Source organism: Diachasmimorpha longicaudata, chromosome 13, assembly GCF_034640455.1.
Source record: "Diachasmimorpha longicaudata isolate KC_UGA_2023 chromosome 13, iyDiaLong2, whole genome shotgun sequence".
In the NCBI taxonomy this organism is placed as follows: Eukaryota; Metazoa; Arthropoda; class Insecta; order Hymenoptera; family Braconidae; genus Diachasmimorpha; species Diachasmimorpha longicaudata.
Window position 1 is genome coordinate 5,459,122 of NC_087237.1, and position 23,080 is coordinate 5,482,201.

Genomic DNA, 23,080 nt, shown 5'->3' on the forward strand with positions numbered 1-23,080 from the left:
GCGAATTACTTTTCAAAGATAATTCTTGAATTCACGGAGAGAAATTCTAGGGATAAATTAGACCTTCAGGGTCTCCTTCGAAACGAGGGACAAAGTTCAGTCTCATCCCAAAAATTATCCTCCCAAGTCAAATTTTTCTAACAAAACTTGACCTAAAAAGTGATTGATTATCATTTTATCCCACGTTTCCCCTCTAAACATCTAATTTTTATCAAAAATTAATTTCCATGTGTTATTAAAAACAAATTCCATCAATACTCTGTTATGTCTCCATTTCATTCCATAAAATTTCTCAATCGTCTCCCACTTTTTCTTAAATTTTACTTCCCTCGCAGATAACCTTTCGAACCGTCATTTTTTTTTATCCTGCTAATTTTTACTGAATTTATTGTACAAAATATTTGTCTCTATCGGAAGCGCAGTTGCAATCATTTTGTGCTATTCGCAAAAAAACCAGATCAGACGGAACATTTACAATATTAAGGAAATTCTCCTGCAAATTAAAAAAAAAATGATGGTACGAGATATTAAAACTCGATGATTGATTGAGCAATATGAAAATACATAAGTCAACTACGCAAACATTCGTGAGATAGCTGTACACAACAAATGTATACAGTCTGTGTGCAGCTATAATTGTGGCTTATGTTTATATGGGTATATGTTGGTATACACACACTTTAACGTCCAAGTGACTGCGGGGGAGAGATGCGTATCCATGGTAACCTCCTGTCCCCCTCCCCTCTATTTTAACACTCCCCTCTCTCCCTCCCCCCTGGCCCCTTGTGACCCCCGCCCCCCTGCCGCCTCCCCCCTCGCTAGCAAGGAACTATTCACATTGTTAATACACGAATTCTTGGCTGTACTAGTCAACAAAGTTTCAACTGTCCGCCAGTTATTCCAGATTGCTATTTTTGTTGGAAAAGTTTTGAAGTTCCACTGTTAAAAATTTTCTGCTGAATTTCCCAAACGAAATCCGGCCATTTTTGTTGGTGCATAATTTTTTATTATATTTCTCGAAATTCTGACGTTGGAATTTATTTTTAAATTGTTTGTGGAATAGTTGAAATTGGAATTAAGACTTCTAATTGCCTAATTACATTTTTCCAAATGGAATCGAATGTAGTTTTGACGAAAATAATTATCCAAATTTCGAGGAAGTGATAAAAAAAATATCTGACTCGTTCAAAATGTGTTTAGACACAAGAATATTTTTTTTTTTAGTTGAAAAAAAAATTTGTTGGTTGTCCCTTTAATTAATTAACATGCGAACCTTCGATAAAAAAAAAGGGGTTTTCAAACTCCCGGGCGGCCACCCTCGACGAAAATTCTTCCACCCCACATTGACCGGTTTTTACCCCCACCACATACAATATCCGCACTCACTCTCACTTATCTCTCTTCCTCTCTACACGTACACTATGCGGGCTTCTAGATGCACCAAGTTCATAATCCAATGCAGGAAAACGCTGGATATAATCTGCCGCACCTCGACAAGAGTGAGAAATATTTTAGATGATTTTTTATTTCGTAAAATGTTGGCATTTTCTCGAAACCCAATTTTCATGGGAATTGAGAGCATTAGACTAATCAGTTGAATCATCCCGAATCATTGTGAATTAATCGAATGATGAAGTAATTGATGAGTCACGTGTGAGGTTGTTCTAATGGGCCATGAAGTTGTGGATCGTGAAACGACAAAAGTTGAAAATAATCCGGACAAATGAATCATTCGGAAATGACACGAGTTGTTAGTTCCATCAGAAAGTTTTTGATTGAATTTGCGAGGGCCTTGTAATTCACACCAACAAATTGCAACGGAATTGCTGTGAAATATGAACAGTAGTAATGGAGGAAATAAAAAACGAGTGATTATTTTAATTGCGATTCAATAAATTATTAGATGAGATAACTGTGATTAGTTTCGGTACGCCAATGCCTCTGGGGCACTAGCTCGACGCTTTAAATCCAACGGCGTCGGCACGAGAATGAACCATTATCTATTTACTTGCAGTCATTATTTTTTACTCAGTGGTTTGAATTTTTCAATTTAAAAATTTTTCATAATTATTGTAGCGAAACCTTCAGCCGCGGAAAATATTCAGAATTTTTTTTCCATCATTCTAAAATTCATTTATTCCATACTCTGTTCCAATAAATATTTTTCAATGAAAACAACAAGAAAAAATTCTTGTTAATCATCGAAAAATTAAATAAATCCCATCATTGTTGGAACGCGCATGAATTTTACCTTTTACTCTCACAGACGGAGATAAAACCAGAAATAATGGAGGAAAAAATTCGAGTGACTATTTAAACAACGATTTAATAAATTATTCGACAAGATAGCTGTGATTAGTTTTGGTACGCCAATGCCTCTGGCAATCTAGTCCAACATTTTAAATCCCACCGGCGTCAGCATCGACTCTGGATATTCCCCAAAAAAAAATCTAATTCCAACCGCAGCCCACGTTTCAAATTTTTGCCAATAATTTTTTCGACGTCTTCCATTCACACAAACTACACAACTGAATTAAACCCTATCATCGTATCCCTGAAATATCGAACGATATTTCTCTCAACAAATGCTGTTTCACACACCACAACTTCAAGGAAAGATTTATCAATGACCGCTGTAAATTGCCTGATGAATATTCCTCCCCATTTTATTTAAAAACCGTGATAATTGCAACAAGACAAAAAGATGAAGCAGACCAGAGCCACTGATACTGGCGCCTATGGTACGTCCTTGGCACTCGTCGAATGGAAAAATCGTTGTCCGCCTCTTAAACGATCAACTTGCTAAATTGACGACAAAACATATTCCGGCATTTCGAAGGCGAGGGTTTCCCAATAATAGGAAAAAAGTCGTGCGTTCTTTTCATCCCCCCTCGCCCTCCCCCATTACACCGCCAACCCACCCGCACCATCTCATATTATTTTTTCTGTTATCCTTCTTCGTCCTCGTTCGTTGGCACCCATTCATGCCTAAAGCGTCTATTCCTCCTTATAATTTCATAGTGCCATATATTTTGATAACCTTGCACAGCTGACTATTTTTCAACTTCCGATAAAATAAATAATTTTGCGTTAACTCGTCGTAAGGCACCGTATCTGCGTGACATTATTGATAAACCCTCGGGTACTCTAAATAAAATTATATTGAGTAGTCTATGGATTGTTAAAAACATCGTATTGGTCCTTATTAAAAATGAAAAGTGTAGGTAATTGTTAAAATTATTTTTTATTGATAAAAAGAATTTTTTTTAATGAGAACCGAGGACTCTAGGGTGCTGTGGGGAGCCCGAGTGGAGATTAAAATTTTATGCCTGTAACCTCGTGGGTTTATTTATTGAAAATAATGCAGCGAATAATTGTTTAAAATTGGAAATGTGTAAAATCATTGTTTGTGGTATGTTTCCCCGTTATCGTTGTTCGGCCTCATTCGTTGATACCTATTCATGCTTAAAGTGTTTATAACTTGTTATAATTTCATAGTATCATATATTTTGATAACCTTGCGCGACTGAATATTTTTTAACTTGCGATAAAATGAATAGTTTTTGCATTAACTCGGTGTAATGCGCCGCATCTGCGTGACGTTATTGACAATCCCTCTGGTGCTCTACATAAAATTAAATGGAGTAATGTATTGATTTATTAAAACAGAATTTTCGTCCTCATTAAAAGGGAAAATATTATGTTGTTAAAAATATTCTCTATTAACACAATTTTTTTTAATACAACCCCAGTTAATTGAGGTGCCGTAAGGGGTATCGAAAGAGGATTATTCATTAATTACAAATAATATATTGACTAATTAAAAAAATTTTTAAAAAATAAAAAAACACAATAACCAACAGACGAATGTAATGTTTTAATTTTCAATCAATCAATTCAGTCCAAAAAATCGCAGTTTGATGCTAAAAAAATCCAGTTTCGATTAATCGATATGTACAGCCCATCCCTAAAGCTACGTACACGTGCCTGGAGTCAATCTATGCGTCTCGTCCAGCAGCCGAGACTCGAGAGGATTTTATAAATTCAAATTTGATGAATGATTCAGTTAATTCCGGATTTACCGCAATGAAGAAATAATTAATCTCATGACGACTTCATGAGACTTGTGGGAATGAAATAATCATCGGCGGTTAATAAAGAAGACGAATTAGTTATTGGCTGATCGATTTCGTACTTGAAGCTATACATAATAGAGAAGAACTGATAGGACGATGGGGAATGGGAGTGAACTCACTTTGCGCGATGAGAGGAGGGCGATATGCTGTCCGGATATGGCCCTCGTATCGATCCCTGCATTTCGTATCCCTCTTCCCTTCTGGTATGGATATACCAAGCAATTTACGTATAAATATAATTCAATTTCATCGTTATTTAGTCGGGAAAATTTATGGGTAACCGGTAAACTATTAAAAAATTTACGCGTAAACTTCTACCGTGATGTCTAATTTATTATTGAACGTTTGATAATTTGAATTTGATAGGGTCGTTGGCCGTGAGCTATTTGGTTATCATTGCAAGTGAACAAAGAGTCGAAAATAGATTGAAAATTGAAGGAAAAATGAGGAATGAGCGATCAGTGAATAAAAACAAATCGTTCGTTGAAGCGTAATTATTTAAAATTAAATTATTATCCACGTGTTTCTGTTAATTTCTGATGAACTTCGATGATCAATTAATCAATCAATGCTCTGATTCTCTCGCTACAATTGTCCTGAATTTTTTTCACGGAAGTGTTTTATATTTAACCGACGGAGGGATTGAAAATTCATTTGCGTTACGTCACCTGCACATACGCTACATTTTTATAGCATCGAGAAGCTCGTGATCAAAGTGATGTTTAGCGATTCCGTCACTTAAAAAAATTGAGAAAATAGTTCAACGATTGTGCGCCAACACGATGACATGGTTGGAAATCGATAACCGTTATGAGAGTCGGGTCATGCGGAGCCAACCTCTGTATCCTATCGAAATTCACCCATTTTCCTTCGTACCTCACTCCCTCTTATTATATTTTGCTCTCCACAAAATCACCCCTGTCATCGGTTAATGAAAATCGGTTCTTAATGCATTTAACCGGTCTGCAAATGAACGCTTTGTTGTTGCATTTAGCCTCTCAAAAAGTCCCATAATTTTCCCATCGGTGGACTTTTTAATCCCTCGATGAAAAATCGCCAAAAAATTTTTTCACCCAACTTTTTTATCCGGAAAATTTTGCTCGAGGAGATATTCAATCAGACAAGTGTTCAATAGCAGTTAAAGTAATTTAAATAGTTTGAGAGAAGTTTCCCGAGTACATTATAATCCGGTACTAGAATTTATCTACTTTGGAAAAACCTGGTAAGAGGAAGAATATTTCATCGGAAAAATCCACCGGGGAAAAACCTTCGAATGCAGATGAGAAACGTCAAATTCAAAAACTCGTTGAACATGAATAAATGCCATTTCACAGTGACATTAATTTCTCCTTTCTTTTATCATTTAAAATATTTCACGATAAAAAATAGAATGTTACCAGCATTTGTCGGAATTTCACGAGTCAGTGTGCGTAATAGTTACCTATAAATAGGCCTCGTAAAAAATAAAATAATAATGATTATTGGAATAAAAGCGGAATGCGTTTATCGTATTAGGCTCAACTGTGGTCTAGAAATAATACTTGGCACTCACATACCGAACCGTTGATTTTTTATCACTCAAATTAAAATGTCTCCACTCATTTCGCCTAAATTTCATTCCCCAGAACTTCGATTTGCCAAACGCCACCGAAGTATTCACTTTCATTTTGTACAGAGCATAAATAACCTGACGTGTGTTATTTTTTTTTTTTGACCGTTCGAGGGGAAGGGAAGGGGACAGAAAATTAAATATCATTCTAGAATGAGTTTGGTGGAGTTGAGGCTGGAGAACGGAACGAGAAAGTAATTTTATAGGATTTCTTCTTCCTGCAATTTATTACAGAATCATTTTGCTCTACGGAATTTCAAGAGATCATTGGAAAATATTATTTTCGCTGAATGAGCCACACAGAGAGAAATATTCCGTGAACGTGATGGAACTATTGGCGTAATCCGCAATAAGACCTCATTTTCCGAGGATTTTTTGTTCAGGGAATTGAATATTTGACAGATACATCCCGATTCATCGTATCTCCAAAAACAAAAATTCTTGAGACCAACAATTTTTATAGAGCTCGTGATTTATTTCAGTAGTGAAGTGATAAAACAAGATAAGTCACTTTCGACTAGTGACAAGTTCATCGTGAATATCTCTAAATCCAGGGCAGATACAAAAATTGTCATTATGACCTTTTTTGTGGAACGCATTGAGTACTACAACAAATGTTATTTCAAAAATTCCGCTATCTCTCTTCGATTCCGAGATATTGCTCAAAAATCGGCTCAGAGATAACGCGAGTTATCTCGTTTTACCACTTCACCACTGATTTCTTCGCTCTGTTTCGTCAAATTTCCCAATCCCAGGGTAAAAATTACGGACCCACTTTCTGTCTCCACAGCGATGACTCATCAGATGTGGTAAAATTTTACGGAACGAATGGCACAATTTATTGTTCCAACTAACATTTATTATTTGATTTTCTTTCATTCGCAAATTTGGGTGAATTTTGGGTGATTTTTATCGAAATATTGAAATTTTCTTTTCGCACGCTGGTGGAAATATTGAAATTTGAATTTTCACTGTATCACGCGTTATAGAAATTTTAATATCTGAAGTGTACTTCGTCGTGTGAGATATGACATTATAAATTATATTTCACGGACGACGGCGAGAAGATAAGGCTCCGCTGCCGAGTTCGAAAAGTTATTATCATCGTATACCACCATACCGTTGGACTCAGACCGCAGCGGCTTTATTCAATAAACCAATGCGTCGTTTATTCCTCAAGTCTCTCGGTTACTTGACTCTATCGTCTCATATGCAGTGCTGAAACCCCACAATGTATTCCAGACGAAGGAAATTATTAATTTACTGTAATCGTACGATCGCTGAATCGTTTTTTTTTTCATTTAAAATTGTATTCGGCTCGAGAATGAGCAAAATGATAATATATAATCATAAACTACTTCTGCAATGACTCATTGCTGTTTTTGATTTGCAAATTATCTTCATTACAGTTTATTTTTGTAACTTGCGGCGTCTGAAAAAATATTAACGTCAAATGACCGACGTTTTACTCTATAAATATTATTTTTTTTTCAATTTTTTTGATGCAGGTTCGACTTATCTCTGTGAGTAATCAGATAAGGAGTGTAGAAATGTGGTGAGGTAAAGCTTACTTCATTTACAAGTCTCAAACGCAAGCGCATACTTTAATGACTTCAACTCTCTGATCATAAAGTGTTGACGATTTTATCTGACTTAAAAAATTATTTATTGCTAATGTTTCAAGTAATTTTGAAGAACTTCCAAAAATGAACGAATTACAAGAGGGAACTTCTGCGCTAGGACTTCCAATTAATAAAAATAATTCAGAAAAATTATTCCACAGTTAATTAATTTTTCTGAAACGCTCAATAACTGCAGGGAAAATTTTTTTTGGATAGAGTAGACCTCTAGAGGGCGAAACGTGGGACGAAATGACAATCCACCATTTTTTAGGTCAAGTTCTGTTGGAAAAACAAGAATTAGAAGGCTAATTTTTGTGATAAAATTCACCTTCGTCCCCTGGAGGTCTAATTTTTCCCTAAAATTCGTCTCTGTATCAAGTATTGATTTTGTAAAAAACTGAAATATTGATTTTGTCAAAAGATCTGGTTTTTTTCGATGCTGTACATGTTAATGGAAATTATTACGAGGCCCAATGAGTCGTGAGAATAAAAAAAAGTACAAAACTGTCAGTCCCCGGCGAGTTTTTGAAGGCAAACGGGTTAAGAAAAAGACTTTGCGCGGTGCGACACGCCGGGGGCCCGGAAATATTGGATTCTTTGTTCACGATAGAATCTGTCTAGGGTGATAAACTACTTTGCGACAAATGGAAATCCGCTCCGCAACTTATTCTCAAGATTTCATTTGAAAAATTTGAAGTGGCACTTGGTTAAACTTGAATAAAAAAATAACTTCGCCGTACGCTCGTGGCTGAATTCATTGGACAGAAATATTCACTCGCGGAAAAATTTGCGATAACGACGATGCTCAGCATAATTTTCATTTTTATCCTGTCTGAAAAGGTAATGGATTACCACGAGATGATTATTAATTAATATCAATTAGCATTATTGCTACGTGTGAATTTTTTTAATTCACTTGCCGGAGAGTTGAGAACGACTGTTCAAAATGAAATGAAAACACCGCATGCAAGACGCCCAATGCTGGCTGAACACGTCGCAGTGGTAAAGGGTCTAATTGGAGAAAATTATAGAAGTTGGGACTGGACGATTTTTTAAAAATACAGGTGCTCTGTCAAACGATTTTTTAAGACCTCAATTACCAGAAAATCCAATTATTTCATTTTATGGAAAATTATGTATTAAAAAATGCAACGCTAATAGCACGTGTTTCAATGATAAGCCCTGATAAAGAATTAAATTTTGTACCTCGAAACACAGCTGTTAATTAACACAAATATATCGCATATTCCCCGCGGTTGAACGTTACCTCCAATAATTATTTAAACGTCAAGCTGAAAAGAGTTGATTTAAACTAAATAAACACTGGACTTTATTTTGACAATTTCGATTTCAATGAATTAATGAAAATTCATTCAAATGGATTTGAATATCGAATAATAAATAGAGAATCTGTCACCCAAAAAACTGCCCCCTCCCCCTCCCACTCTCACTGTCATAAAAAAATTCGGATAAATAAAATTTAAAAAATACCAGATATAAAAATCAACAGACAAATTTCGGTGCATTGATCGCTATTTTCATTGATAATTTGAAGATGAGTTATTTTCCGCGATGACAACAGATTTTAAATAATACCTCATAAGTGTTCACCTCATTTTCTCATCTCTCATCCGCCGACCTCCGGCAGTTATGCACACGCATGTACATAGCCACCAGAAAACCAAAGTAGAGAGAGATGAAGAAATGCAGAAGTGCAAGAAAAGGAGATGAGAGTGGGAGAGATGGAAGAAAGCAAGGGACCCGAGCGTATCCGGTCGTTGCCTCGTCCCAGGGCTCGTTCACTTGCTTTTTCTCTCTTCCTCCGATTATTTCTCTCTCTCTCTTCCCCATCCCCTCGGCCCCTCTTTACTGTCTGCCTCCCCCCCTCCTCAGATGTCGCCACGCATATCGGAAGGGTGCATTCGCATACTTCCTCAGGGGGAATCGGGAAATGAGCGGAGAATTTTTGGACAAATATCAAAGTTTACCGCCATATATTTTAATTAATGGAGTCTGTAGTCTACGAGATATTCCAGAAGAAAAATTTCCCAGAAAATCGTCTGGGCATTTTGCAATAATTAATTTAAAATATTTTCTTTGACATCGTGACGTCAATACACCGGAATTCAGTTCGGCGATCAGTGGTAGCGCTGATGGACTGATAAACCGCTGGATGGCGCCACTCAAAAATTATAAATCTCCGGTGAACTGACGTCACAGCACTCGTTAGAAAGTTTAAATATACAATTTTTAAAGGCAAACATTAATGATTACTATTATCCGCGGATTTCCTTATTGAATACCGGTCCTTAAGAGGATATATTTACAGGAAAAAAATAAAAACCTGCAAATTTTCCATTAAGTCATTTTTTACGTCGTCACCAAGGAGTCAATGAGCCCAATGAAATGCAACTGAATAATTTGAAGAAAATATCTCCGAATACAAAAAACATTCCTTTCGCTACGTTACCATTTTATTATCGCGGTTCCGTGGGGATTACATATTTGTCGATTTTACGGCGTCGATCGGTTCCACAGAATTTCCATTTACCGACTGCGTTGTATGTCTTTAAGAATTTTAACAGTCGTATTATACCATTCATTAAAAAACCATGCATGAGGAAGTGTCATGACTGCGTGCACGCAGGCATTTGTATTTGAACGAGTAATGCGAATTCTCAGGCGCATTCTCACGTGAAAAATATTCGCGTTGATTTGCAGTAGTAAAACTTCATCAATGCAACGGTGAAAAGGAGAATGAAAAATTCAATTGAAATATGTAAATACGAAGTGAATGAGAATATGTAAATGATGGTTGCATTGAATAGATTTATTTTACCGGTAGATCTGGAGTAATTCGCGTAATTTTATTTTCATTATACGAACAATTTATGAATTTGTGGTAAATTTTTTTCTCGAATGAAGATAATTTTTTCGGAAGAAGTTTTTATGTGAATTGTGCTGGGTAAAGGGGTACTATACGCTGTGGTTTCATAAATATTCTCGGCCTCTCTGGGTATCCCCACCTATTCACCCCTCTCCCACCCCCTATTTCTCTTCATGGTCTCTACTGCCCCTCCATTGCACACTTGGACAATATTTCACCGGTTTCCACGTTACTATAGCAACTAACACAAGCCTCCAAAGTCTCTGTTTGCCATGTACTGTATGATTATTCTTTTTCCCATTCCCCAAATTCACGTATCACACATGTGTAATTCAATGGTTATGTCATTATTAGTGGAAATTACCAGGTTTTGTTTCTTTCATTTCGTTTGAGGTAATGAACCATTGGTCTACAATCACATGACTCAATAGATAAAATTTGTAGGATTTAAAAATCCTTCACGTCAGGTTTTCTAGAAAGCGATGAGGAATTCTGGAGATTATTTATCATTGTTTCACTTTGAAGTGCTGAGAGGAGCTTGACAGCTCGTGTATTTGTCCAGTGAAGATAGAATTAAAATTATCAATCATCAAATTCTTGAAAAATGATTTTTTTTACATGACAACTTTGATTACCCTGTTCTCTATCGATTCTTCAAATACTGCACTTCAACAACTCCCCAACAAGACAGCGGAATAAATCATATTATCATCTGGTTTTCAATTAATGAAAAATATTTCTTCAATTAATTTACGTTCACCAAAAATGCATTATCTGCTTAGTTCGCAGGTCGAAATGTTCCTTTGGCTGAAATACGAACGTCTATTCTTATTCACTCGAGCCCATTATATCCTAATTCACGGAGCATTTGTATTTTATCTCCCCTCTTCCATTCAGATCCTTATCAAATGAATTTCCGTAATTATTCTTGCAGCGCATTCCCCTGGATTCAGTGATTTTTCACGTTTAAACGGAAATCTACTGAACTTTCTTTTCTACTTCCATTACGCCTGGACTCGCCCAAAGAGTCTTCTTCCCATTAGGTTTGTCTGGTATGAATCACTTCGGTTGGTTCACGAAAAAATATTAAGGAGAAAAAAAAACAAAAAGAAAAGAAAAAAAGCCGAGAAAACCCGTTTTAAATCAGTCAAGACAATCAATTCTTCCCGTTCCAACCGATTGATTTATCATTCCCTATATTATTATTCCCTTATGTTATATAATAAAATGGAATTTTGATTTCGAAACTTTTTGTTGAATACACAAAAAAAAAATTTTGAAATTGAAATAAATGAAACATTGTAAAGCAATTTTGTCTTCTCGCAAAACGCTATTGTTCAATCAAATCAAATCAAATATCTCTATCAATATTGAACAATTATAAGGCTTCTACTCGCAATCCAAAAAAAAAATGCAATCAAATATTTTTAGTTGATGTGGGAGAAAATAGAGGGCATTGAAACTCAACTAATAGATGCCGTCGTTTGCACAAAGCCATTGCCAACCGTGGCCAGCGAATTTTTGGAATTGATTTCGAGGTAGCCAGAATCGCTGGTTATATTGAGTGTGCGCGTGAAACACAATGCCCATCCCCTCTCCACCGTAAAATTCCCCCTCTCCTGGTGTAAAAAAAGAGAAGAAATCTCCCATTGGAATGCTATCAACCGAGAATCGTTATCCTTCACAAGCAACGGTGCATGCGATAATTTGTCGACGATAATTAATATCACAAATGCTGCCTGAATGAACGTGTTATGAAAATATTTTTGGAAAGAACTGGAAGGGAGAAAATTCCAAATCTTTGCCGCTTACCAGCAATCGATAGACTCAGTCTCTAGCACATTTACCCCAATATATGTGAATATTAAGATCCTTTTTTTTTCTATTTTCTATTTATGAAATTCCAGGGATTTTATTGGATTATCGCTGAGAACGCACTTCAATATTTTTCCTCGAAAATCAGTTCATGATATTTAAATATTATTTACCGTCTGGAAAATGGATTCGTCGAATCTGTCGGGTAAATTGAGTGCAGTAAATCGAACAAAATCAAATTCAAACAGCTAAAGTCCTGGATTATTTTTCCAGTGGAAAAATGATAAAATAAAAAATAAAAATATTTAAATCTTTTCTGAGGAGTAAAAAGACATTATCATACCACGTCAAGCAAATTTCAATCATTAATTTTTCAATTACCCCACGGAAATCTTTTCCGGAAGGAGAACGGACATGAAATCCTGAACATGTAAACAAATTTTACGAGAAAACTTTACGACAACTGTCGACAGATTATTTCATTTACCTTGCAATGTAAATTGGAAAAAATATGGAGACTTCCTATTAATGTGCGAGTATATGTCACAGTTTTTTTCCTCACCGCGTTTATTTTTCAATCCCGAAGAATGACTGTTTACGTAATCAATGTAAAAATAATTGAATGCCACGCGATGAGCGAAAAAAAAAATTAAAACAAGGAATCTCTCACCATCGAAGCCCTCCCCTCCCCCCCCCCCCCACCGCACACGATTAATTTATTTTAAAATTTATCAGATAAAAATATTTTATCTCCAAATCATATTATGCCGTCCGGGAGTCAACAATGCAGACATCCTCTTTATCATCACACGTATTCAGCCTCTAGGGCGTGTTGTCAAAAATAAAAACAAATCAATTAATTTCTCTGGCCCCAATTATTAATAAAAATCATTTAGTCCGTATTTATACTGTTCTCGATTGTGTCACCAAGTTCCGATCTAAACAACTGTGACCTTATAAACTGCGAGCAAACCAAATAAAACAATATAACGTCAATTATTATTTTTTAACTAAAAAAATTGCTTCGAAACGTCTGAATTGTTAATCCACGTACCAACGATTGAGGAATAAAACTAGATTGCAACGAAATTTTAATTGATTGAGCAGCTAAGCGTGCATTTATTTCCCAGAATACACCGCCGCTTGTGACCTCAATTATGATCAACTGTTGTAGTGTTAATTCCCATCGTTTAAACTGAAATCATTGCATCACCCAGAAATCCAATTACAACGAAATTTCAATTTTCCCTCCCGGAAAATCGATTATCCATTGACAAACTGAAATGGTAGATCTGAGATATCCAAAGGAAATGATTCCACCGTAACTTCATCGATTATATAAAAACGACGCCTCGAATCACACCCCTCCCCCCATGCTTCCCACCTCACCCTCCTTCAATCGTCGTTTCAATACTCCCCCCCTTTGCTCCTCTGTAATCCGGTACGATCGCTCGATGGCAATGTTCCAAAGCTCTACGTGTACACACAGTAAAACCCGGGCATTCATGAAATTCCACTGGATATTATTAATAATAATTATCATGCGGAATTAAAAGAATTTTTTTAATGATTTATTCAATCGTTCGACTGGGCCTCTATATGTTCAGTAATTGTTTCATGGCCCCTATTGGATTAGAAATTCAGAGGTGAATCGAATCGAATACACACCCATTGCAATTCTGGGGAAAGCGATGAAGTTAAATATTTACGGTATAATATTTGCACATGTTCGTTATCGAGTATTCGACACATTGAATTTAACGCATGCAAAGTTCGCGATTAAGAATTCAATGTTTCCTCGACCGTCAACTTTTCCGGATTTTCACAAAATTAAACCTATTCAGAGTGGAAATGTGAAGTTAGAAAAAATGGGATTTTCGTTAATTTTTTATCGCGACCCTCATTGAGAATTTTTGTTCGCGACGTTAGGAGCAGAAGAAATCTGAACCGCTCAGGAAATTCGCAGTTTCCCCACGGAAAAAATTACAAAATTTATAATTTTTTCTGATGTGCACTTCTTGTGCTTCGAAATAAAAAAATCTGGAACACTCAACAATTTGTATTTTTTAGTGCGAAGAGTTAATCTCTACAAAACAATTGCTTTTTTTATCAGTTATTATAGAATTTATCGCTCTATTTAAAAAAGGAATTTTTATGTTTTTTTTTGCTGGTAATTTATATTGAAAAAAATTTCCGCGTATCGTTCGCAAATCGAACAATTTGTTCTATCGAATGGTGCACTTTTGCAGAAAACATTTTGACGTACGGCTACTCTATAGGTATATGTTTTAGTAAATTGATAGCTTATCGATGAGTTCGGAGGCCCCATTGGTGCAATTGCTATGGCAACCAGCCACCACGAATGCATTTTCACTTTGATTTCAATTATTCAGTCCATATGTGTATCTTTCAGAGATCTCTTGGAACCTCTCTCAAACGCCGATCAATTTATTTTTGCATTTCCCCTATTTAAATGTAATATTCGCAAAGTTTCGCTTCCGAGGATGCGACGATGCGTTCGTATAGAAACGAAAGAGAAACGAAAATAAATTTTGCCAAACAATGAGCCAATGCTCATATAATAGATAAATTAATACAAATTAAATAACTGTAACTCATCTATTGCAGGACGAAGTTCTAACAATATCCGAAAAAGTAGTAGTTCGAGTCCACGACCTTGTGACATGGTTGGCCCCATCCCTAGAATGGTCATGGGGACGGGAGGTATCCTTTCCAACGAGTTCCAGTGTATCAGGGGAAAAAATAGACGAAAAATTTCAACCGCAGCCACAAGTGTTGACCGATCCTGGTATAGATTTTTCGGACGTTGAGAAACAACAGAAGGACATCGAGAGCAGCGTAAATAATGGTAAAAAGAGTGAGGAGATTATACAAACGAGAGTCGTGGTGCTGTCCTATCCCAGGTACTGCAGGTACCGAGCACTATTGAGAAGGCTTGAGGGTGCTGAGCCGGCCTGGCTCTACTCATCCATCGCCGCAGCACTGGGAGGCTTTACAGCATTACCTGGTACCCGAGTGCTATTTTGCAGGGACACCTTCGATTATCCCGATTTGGAGACCCACGAATTACTGTGCAATCATCTAGGTGAGGTGACACTCGTCGTATTATTCTTTCTTTTTGTTTCACAACTGTTGATCTTTTCGCGAAGCCATTGTCATCCCACGATGCACAATAACACTGTCTGTGTCGGTAATTTACCGACACAAAGCTCGATCCGTTGAAAGGCACGCGATTTTTTTGATAAAAAAAAAAACAATGGTTATTTGATGCTATTCAGTCTCGAGGAGACACGACAGTACTTGATCCCTTCCAATCTATAACCTCAAAATAATTGAAATTTTTTCTTGTCTGACGGGCAGTGATGGCACCAGCGTTAACGAATACATTACCCCACACCAGAAAACCCGACACTTATACACTTGTACGAACCGGCAAGGTTGGCGCACTCACTCGTCAACCGTCAGTTGGTTTCGTCGTACATTTGTAATCACGTGTTTCCTATTTTTCATATCTATGAAACAATTACTTTTATCACTGACAGCTATTGAGGTGAAGAAAAAAAAGCCACAAAAGTGTAGTTAAACCATTGAACTAAAACTAGAAACGTTTCAATTCTTTTTCACTTGATTTTTTTTTACCCACAAGAGAAAAATCATTTACACATTCGTTATGGCCATTGTCATGAAGATTCGGAACAATCAAGTCGTCTATCTCAACATTTTGGGTTAGTTTAGATCATATTATTGTTTTTTTTTAATGTCTCTAACATTTGGCACGACTGAGATTTTTTTTTTCACATTTGTCTGGTGAAAGGCTTTTTCATCAACGGATCATTCCTTTGTCGCCACGTGTGGTCTCTTGTTTTGATCCAGTGCCGGTGCGCACTCAGAGGGCCAAAGGTGTGATGTCAATACATTCCTGTTCTTTGGACGAACAATTACGTTTATCTCTCTGACAATAATATCATAATAAAAACGAATGCTTTTTTTTCTATTTGAATTGCTTTCATTTCACAATTATTCTGTGGTCGCCAGTTGTCCCTTAACTGATGTTTGATCATCAGGCAAATTTTCATTTCATTCCGACGATTATCAGGACCTGAAGAATGTCTCCAAAATATGTTGGGACTTTTAAAAAATCGTTTCTACTCGTGATATATTGTTTACAACACTTTGAGATATAAAAAGATGGGAATTTATATTTTATGTTCCATTTTCTGTGCCCGTAGCTCCCAAATTGAAAGGTCGACCTCGAAGGAAACGTAAAAAGCGCAGTGCTTCACCAGGCGAATCAAGCAATGAAAGTGAGGCCTCGGTTGCTTCGACTTCACGAAGTACAACGTCAAATTCAAACATGTTGGCCAAAGGACCCTCTAATACCGTTCGGCGAAGTGAGCGGAAGGCCAGCGTCGAGGAGAAAAAATTTCTCGCTGATGTACAGAACTTCATGAGCTCACGTGGAACCCCAGTTACAAAAATGCCATTGCTCGGATACAGACAGAGTGAGTTACTGCACATACAGACAATTTCCTTTCCACAACATTTCAGAAAAGAACTGTCTTTTTTCCATTATTGTCTCGATGAATCATAAACTTGTGGATTTAAATAAATAAATAAGTAAATGTCTCATTTTTCAGTTGATTTGTACGTATTCTATACAAAAGTCCAGAAACTGGGTGGTTACGATTCAGTGAGTGCCGGACGTTTGTGGAAATCTATTTATGACGATATGGGTGGTCATACTGGATCAACAAGTGCAGCGACAATAACACGTCGACATTATGAAAGGTAAATAGTTTTATCCAATTATTTTTCGAACAAAACAAATCAGTTATTAATAGATTAACTGAACGAGTTGTTCTCCTCCATAGGCTTCTTCTACCCTACGAGAGACATCAGAAAGGTTCGGAGACAAAAGTAAGGCCAGCCGGTAGAAGAACTAAATCAACATCGGACGAGCCAATCATTATAAAAACCGAAGCAACCCCTTCTCCTCCACGCACCCCTTCCTCAACGCCACCAATGCAAAAGCTCTTCACAACAACGTCACACTTGCCAGACAGTGACAAACCAAAGACTGAGGTTAAGACTTCTTCCTTACGTAGTGTTCGAGTGAAACCAGAACGCCTAAAATCTCTCAACACAATAATATCGTCGATGCCCTCATCGAATCCCCCAACACCTCCACCCTCATCGAATGCCTCAAATACCTCATCGACTAGTATAACACCATCAACAACCCCAACGGAGAGTCAAAGTGTTTTAGAAAGACAATTGAATAGCCCACTCATTAACAATCAACAATCACCCCCAACGCCACCAGCTCAAGGCCACCAAATTACTCAGAATCCAAGTACAGTGGTGACCCTGACCCCACCACCAGAGAAGGATCTCAAGGAATTAAAATTGGAGACTCAAAATTCAAAACAAACGACTTTGATGGCTCAAGGTAAAGAGAACATTCCTCTCTTCGGTGAGAGAGCCCAATTTATCACAACAGAGAGAATCAATCCTCCAAAATCACCAGAAGTCATTGATCTGGAACTGGAGAGTGATTCGAGTCGTGATAAAATTATTATTCCATCCTTCAAGAAGAGAAAACTAGAGATATTGAGGGAGGGTGGATTGGAGGTGACAGCCGTTGAATTGGATTCAAGGCCGAGTGTGATTCAGGCAACGATAACACCGGTAACAGTGCCCATAATCCCAAAACGAGATGACGATATATGCTCCTCTCCAACGAGACTGAGTAACAGTACTGTACCAAAGTTGATTTCCGTAACAGTGACACCTGACATTGGTCACATGCTACCATCACCCGGTGACAACGAGCCTCAGGTGCGTTCTTCAAAGACTCATAACAATAATAATTCAAGTGTCAGTAATAACAACAGAGTTATTAACCTTGGAGCATCCAATAATTCAAATCTTCTTCAGCTTTACGCTAGTTCTGGCTCAGTACCAACGTCTCCAATATCTCCAGGGAGGTACAACAGTTCTGGTGAGAGAATTTTACCCCCAAAGGTCACACAGTCCAAGTCAATATTCGGTTACACCGAGCGAATGGTTTATGGAAATCCAAAGGACGTTTTGGCCCATCAGAAATATCAGCAGACAGCTGTTGTTCCACCTCCAACAACGATTATAAATCATGCTGGTGGTGTGTTAGATCTCACTGCCAAACAGTTGGACAAAAGTCAGTCCTTTAATCGGCCAAATTTGGAGATTGTTCGTGTACCAGTTGTCCCCAGACCAAATCCTATGAATTTGGAGCTCAAGTCTGTGACGATTAAAGAGAAAATTGTCGATTCATCGAGAAAGAGTCCCTTCAACTATCCAATGCTCGACAGTCGTACAATGGCATCTAACAATCTCGAAATAACTCTGGTGAGTCCAAAAACCAAGCCACAAGCACAATTACCTAGTCCAGTGAGAAATGGCAATTCCATTTCAACCGTAAATAATGTTAACTTGAATCTGCAAAATCAGAGGATGAGAATGCAGAATGGAAAATTATCGGTAAGACCGGTTGATGGTGTCTCTCCATACACATCAAGGAAGCCACCTCAACAGGTTATTCCAAATATTCCAAATCTCAATCATCTCACCACCTATCCACTGAGAGGAACAAATTCTCATCAGATAGCTGCTGAAAAAAGGAAAAATGACACGAGAGAGCAACAATTGAGCATTGAAAATGCCCAAAAAGCCCAACGACAGGATCGACGACACAGTATGCCAAATATATCATCTGGATTTCCTCCAAGTGTTTCCCATAATTCTGGTTACGTTAATCAACTGCCAAATGCTGGAAAGTATCTGCCAGGGGGTATGGGTATGCTGGATCCTGTTTATTACTCAGCCATCTGCAGTGGACTCTTTCCACCACCAATGTCACCAGCTAGTCCCTACCTACCGCCTGAGTTCAATGCTTATTACAAGGAACTACTTGGAGGACAGGCAAGGGTAACAGCCATGGGACAGCCCACTATTCCCACCTCCAAATAAACCAGTTGAGGAATAAATCCAGAGGGCAATGTATTATGTGCAATCAGAACTCTCAGATTGTCCATGGGAGTTCGTAAAAGTGGATTGAAATTCACAAATCCACATTCAAAAAGGCATCATGAAATATTCATTTCCTTCATCTTCAAGACTCGATTTTCTATTGTTCAATTTAAATATTTTTACAAATTCATTATATTTTAATCAATCAACCATCGTGTTCTCCTGATGATTCACTCTGGTTTACAAGATTGGCATTATATTGTGCACGATGGACTATTCATTATCATTTACATAATACGAACAATGCGATTTTTCAAGGTTGAAAATACTTCAGAATCTGTTAGAGCAGAGTGATTATTCAATTGATACCAAACACTAAAAAAAAAGAGGACAAAAAGCATGTCGTTACGAAAATGTGCAGATGCACTGAGTTTTTATGAGGATAATTCATGATTTTTCATCCTTGCCTTCTTATGCGAGCCTGTGATTGGCGAATTGAGGAGACGAGAACTCTCAATGTCCTCCTCACTCCGCATTTTTCCCCCCCCCCTCGTTCCTATTCTTTGAAATAATATTTTTCTTTTGTTACTATTATTGAAGGATATTCTGTTTGCGTGTATTTTTTAACGAATGAGATGAAAAAACAATCCGACTGGATGTTTACGTACCAAAAGATGTAAATAAAACTGTAGGCGAACGGTATGAAAATGTTGAATAAACAAAATTTTAGATTATAACTGGTACAAAAGGGCGATGTAACTGTGCATTTTTCAATACACTGTAGAAGGGTAATTGTCTTGCGACACACGAGTGAAGGACTCAGTGATGTTTTTTTTTTTTTCATAAAGTATTTTTTGGACAAAAAATTATTATTTCAACTACCCAGTAAATTAGTTTTCCTTCTCTCGTGTACATGAAAAGCCTAGAACCCTCAGAATGCACTCAATGTTCCCTATGCAATCGTGGAAATCATCGTTGAAACCCAGTAAAAACGAGTCTCCAAGCGAGTGAAAAATAATTACTGTTCAATTTTGTGTTTTGTTTAAGAAAAAAAAACAACACTTGTCAGTTTGCACGCAAGCAACGCAATAGTGGGAGGAAAAGAAGAAAACAGCAATGTACATACTGTATATATCATCATCCAACCAATATAAGTGGATTAGTTAGAAGAAAAACCAACTACAAGCCTGTACTTGGATAAAAAAAAAACGATTGCAAAATTAAAACTAGTATAGAGAAGTGTACAGAATGTTTGACCGAGTGTAGCGCGCGCCTCTGCATCGTAGAAGTATTTTCTAGGAAATTACCGATTAAAAAACCGTCCACAAGAACGAAAAAAATCCCTTTCGGTTCGGTTTATGTGGAAAATTATTTTACCAATAACATGGAAATTTTTTTTTTTTGTGATTTATAGTGTTTTCTATAATGTTTCATTTTTATATTAATAGAAAGCATAAGGAAATGGGTGATCGTCGACGCGCGCTGCCAAAATGTTCATGAATCTTAGACATATTAGCGAATATGGTCGTTTTAGGATACTCTTATCGACAAGAACTCGTGGAGAGCACGTGAGAAAATCACACAAGTAAACTTGGAAAAGTACATAAATGAATAAAAGTTGTTCATTGAATCTAAAGTGACTTTGTCTATTTTCTTTTTTTTTTTCATTTACTTTAATAAAACCAAAATTGTCCGTTTGAAGAGAGGAAAGATTTTGCTGTCCCGCGAAATTCAAACTCGTTGCAACGGCAGACGGAAACCTGTTAAACCGGTTCCATAAACGGGGAGGTGAAGAGACTGGAGGTTCGCGTCGCATAATCATTCCGTCTTGATTTTTTCCCGTTGTCGTTTTTCACCGATTGATTTATTTATTTTTTCTCCCTACGCCTGTGATGAACGGTACAATAACAGGTCTAGGAATAGATGTTTTTATTGTGTGGTACTCCCATGGCAATAATTCAGCGGTGCAATAAAGCGAAATTGATTTCCGTTTTTTTTCCAAATAATTCTAGTTTTTTAAGCTTTTGAAAAATTTTTTTAAACGTAAATATTCTCTCTCCTCAGTCTAATGATAAATATCTTCATTATGTCGTGCTAGAATGTCAATAATTAACCATTGCAACCGGGAAATTTTTTTTAATTGATATTTCTTCGATTAGTTGAATAAATCATTTAAATAAACCTCCCTCCCCCGTCCGCTATTCCATCGAAAGAAATTATCAAATAAACGCTCATGATTCCCCGAGTGAGAAAAAAAATTTCACCCTCTCATTGGACATAATGAAAAAGAGTGGGGTGAAAAGGGCCGTGGCTGAATCTTATTGATTTTTAGGGTGACACTACTGTCAACCACTGGGACCCTAGCCCCGCTCTCACCCCCTGCGATCATATTAAAAAAATAATCGTCGAAACCCGCCCCAATGAGACATTCCCCCTTTCCCTTCAGAATTTCGAAAAAGGGCCGTGGCAGTGCTCCAGCCATCATAAGGGCACATCTCCACCTCTTTTTTACCAACTCTGGAAAAAAATTAACCCCCTCATCAACCACGAGACGGCGCAGTGTGTCTCATTTTCAGTATTTTTCATTTTTTTCACCCAAACTAGAGAAGAAAGGAAAAAAAAGGGCTCGTGCAGGAGTGACGGTGAAAGCGTAACTGACACACACACACAGATACAGGCTAGGGGTGCCACCTCTGTCTGTCTCTCTCACCCCCTCCCCACTGTGAAAATACCTCTTTATCCCTGCGGCGTCTCTGACGTTTTATACATACGCCAGAGACTTTGACAGTGCCGTACATAGTTGACTAACGCGTCACGCGCACAACTTCGGATGTTTCACCTGCGTTTGATGAACTTTGTTCTTCCCGACATCCAATGTCATTGGACAAATGGCGAATTGAATCATCAAGACCGTTCCTCAGAGGGATCACATGACTAAACTGACTCTTCTAATTACAGCACAAATAATTTCTTGATTTTTATGGCACCAAACTTCCGAAATGTGCACAGAAAAAAAACGAGATCTTCCTGAAATTCATGACCTGTCCCTTGGACAATTTTTCTCAAATTGATGAATAAATTTTATCAAGCAGTTGACAAATTTTACTGAGGGAAATCTCAATTTGTTCATGTGATCCCTGTAGGCGACTCCCCTTGACATGTCTCACCTCTTGTCCTTTTTTGGGAGATGCATTTCGCACTCATGCAGTTATCGATCGTGAGGTATGAACCAATCGATGAAAAACGTCGGCATTTTTTTGTAGCTTTTGTTAGTGCATTAAAAACTCACCGGTGAAGACCCTTGAGAGATGCAGAATACCAGCACTGAGATGCACATTCACGAGGATGGCTCGACGGTTGCTTCAACTTCGGCCTCAGCTGTCCCACTTCTTTTGTAGCTTTCGCAGGCTCACTTCTTAGCGTCCTTCAGAGCAGGACGATCACTGCTTGCGTTTGGAAGCCATCACACGATAAACGTGATGTTTTGGGCTGTAAAATGCGAGTATTGTACTTGTCTGTTTTTTCTTTTGTGAGGGAGATGTTGCAGATTTTTGTGGCAGGATTCCACTGAATTCATGAGTTATCAGTGATTCTCGAGGATATTTCTATGCACTTGATACTTAATTTGTGCCCCTTACCTCGCTTTCTTCGGAAACCTGGCGGTGTCCAGTCCTCGACGTATAAAATATCGTATGCTCAAGGCAGTTGAAGGATTTTTTGATCTCGCCATCAGCTCGTGATGTAGCGTCACATTCGTCAGGCCATTTTGTTCCTTAAAATGGCGGATGGCACTACATTATTTTATCAGCAATGAAAGACGAGGGAATCCAAGCAGAGGGGGCATGTCCACCCGGAGACTGAATATTTCGTTAACTTCAATTAAAATTGGCACTTCACTCAAACTTTTTAACGAAATGGTTCGGTTCTTGCACGAAATTCCCTCTTATGTGTAATTACAAAAGGCACATATTTAGAGAGGAAA

The 23,080-nt window shown here is 37.5% G+C and overlaps 1 protein-coding gene across 4 annotated transcripts in view; it reads left to right on the forward strand.

Moving 5' to 3' along the window:
• Positions 1-20,728, forward strand: part of LOC135168700 (AT-rich interactive domain-containing protein 5B-like) — a 35,033-nt gene extending 14,305 nt beyond the window's left edge. For 3 of the 4 annotated variants that reach the window (XM_064133145.1, XM_064133144.1, XM_064133143.1), the window contains exons 3-6: positions 14,698-15,175; positions 16,320-16,592; positions 16,728-16,878; positions 16,962-20,728. In XM_064133145.1, coding sequence (XP_063989215.1) covers positions 14,698-15,175; positions 16,320-16,592; positions 16,728-16,878; positions 16,962-19,098 — 3,039 coding nt within the window. In that variant the 3' untranslated portion in view covers positions 19,099-20,728. The remainder of the gene's footprint in view (positions 1-14,697; positions 15,176-16,319; positions 16,593-16,727; positions 16,879-16,961) is intronic. The other variant, XM_064133146.1, reaches the window with a different exon arrangement.
• The last annotated feature ends 2,352 nt before the right edge of the window (positions 20,729-23,080 follow it).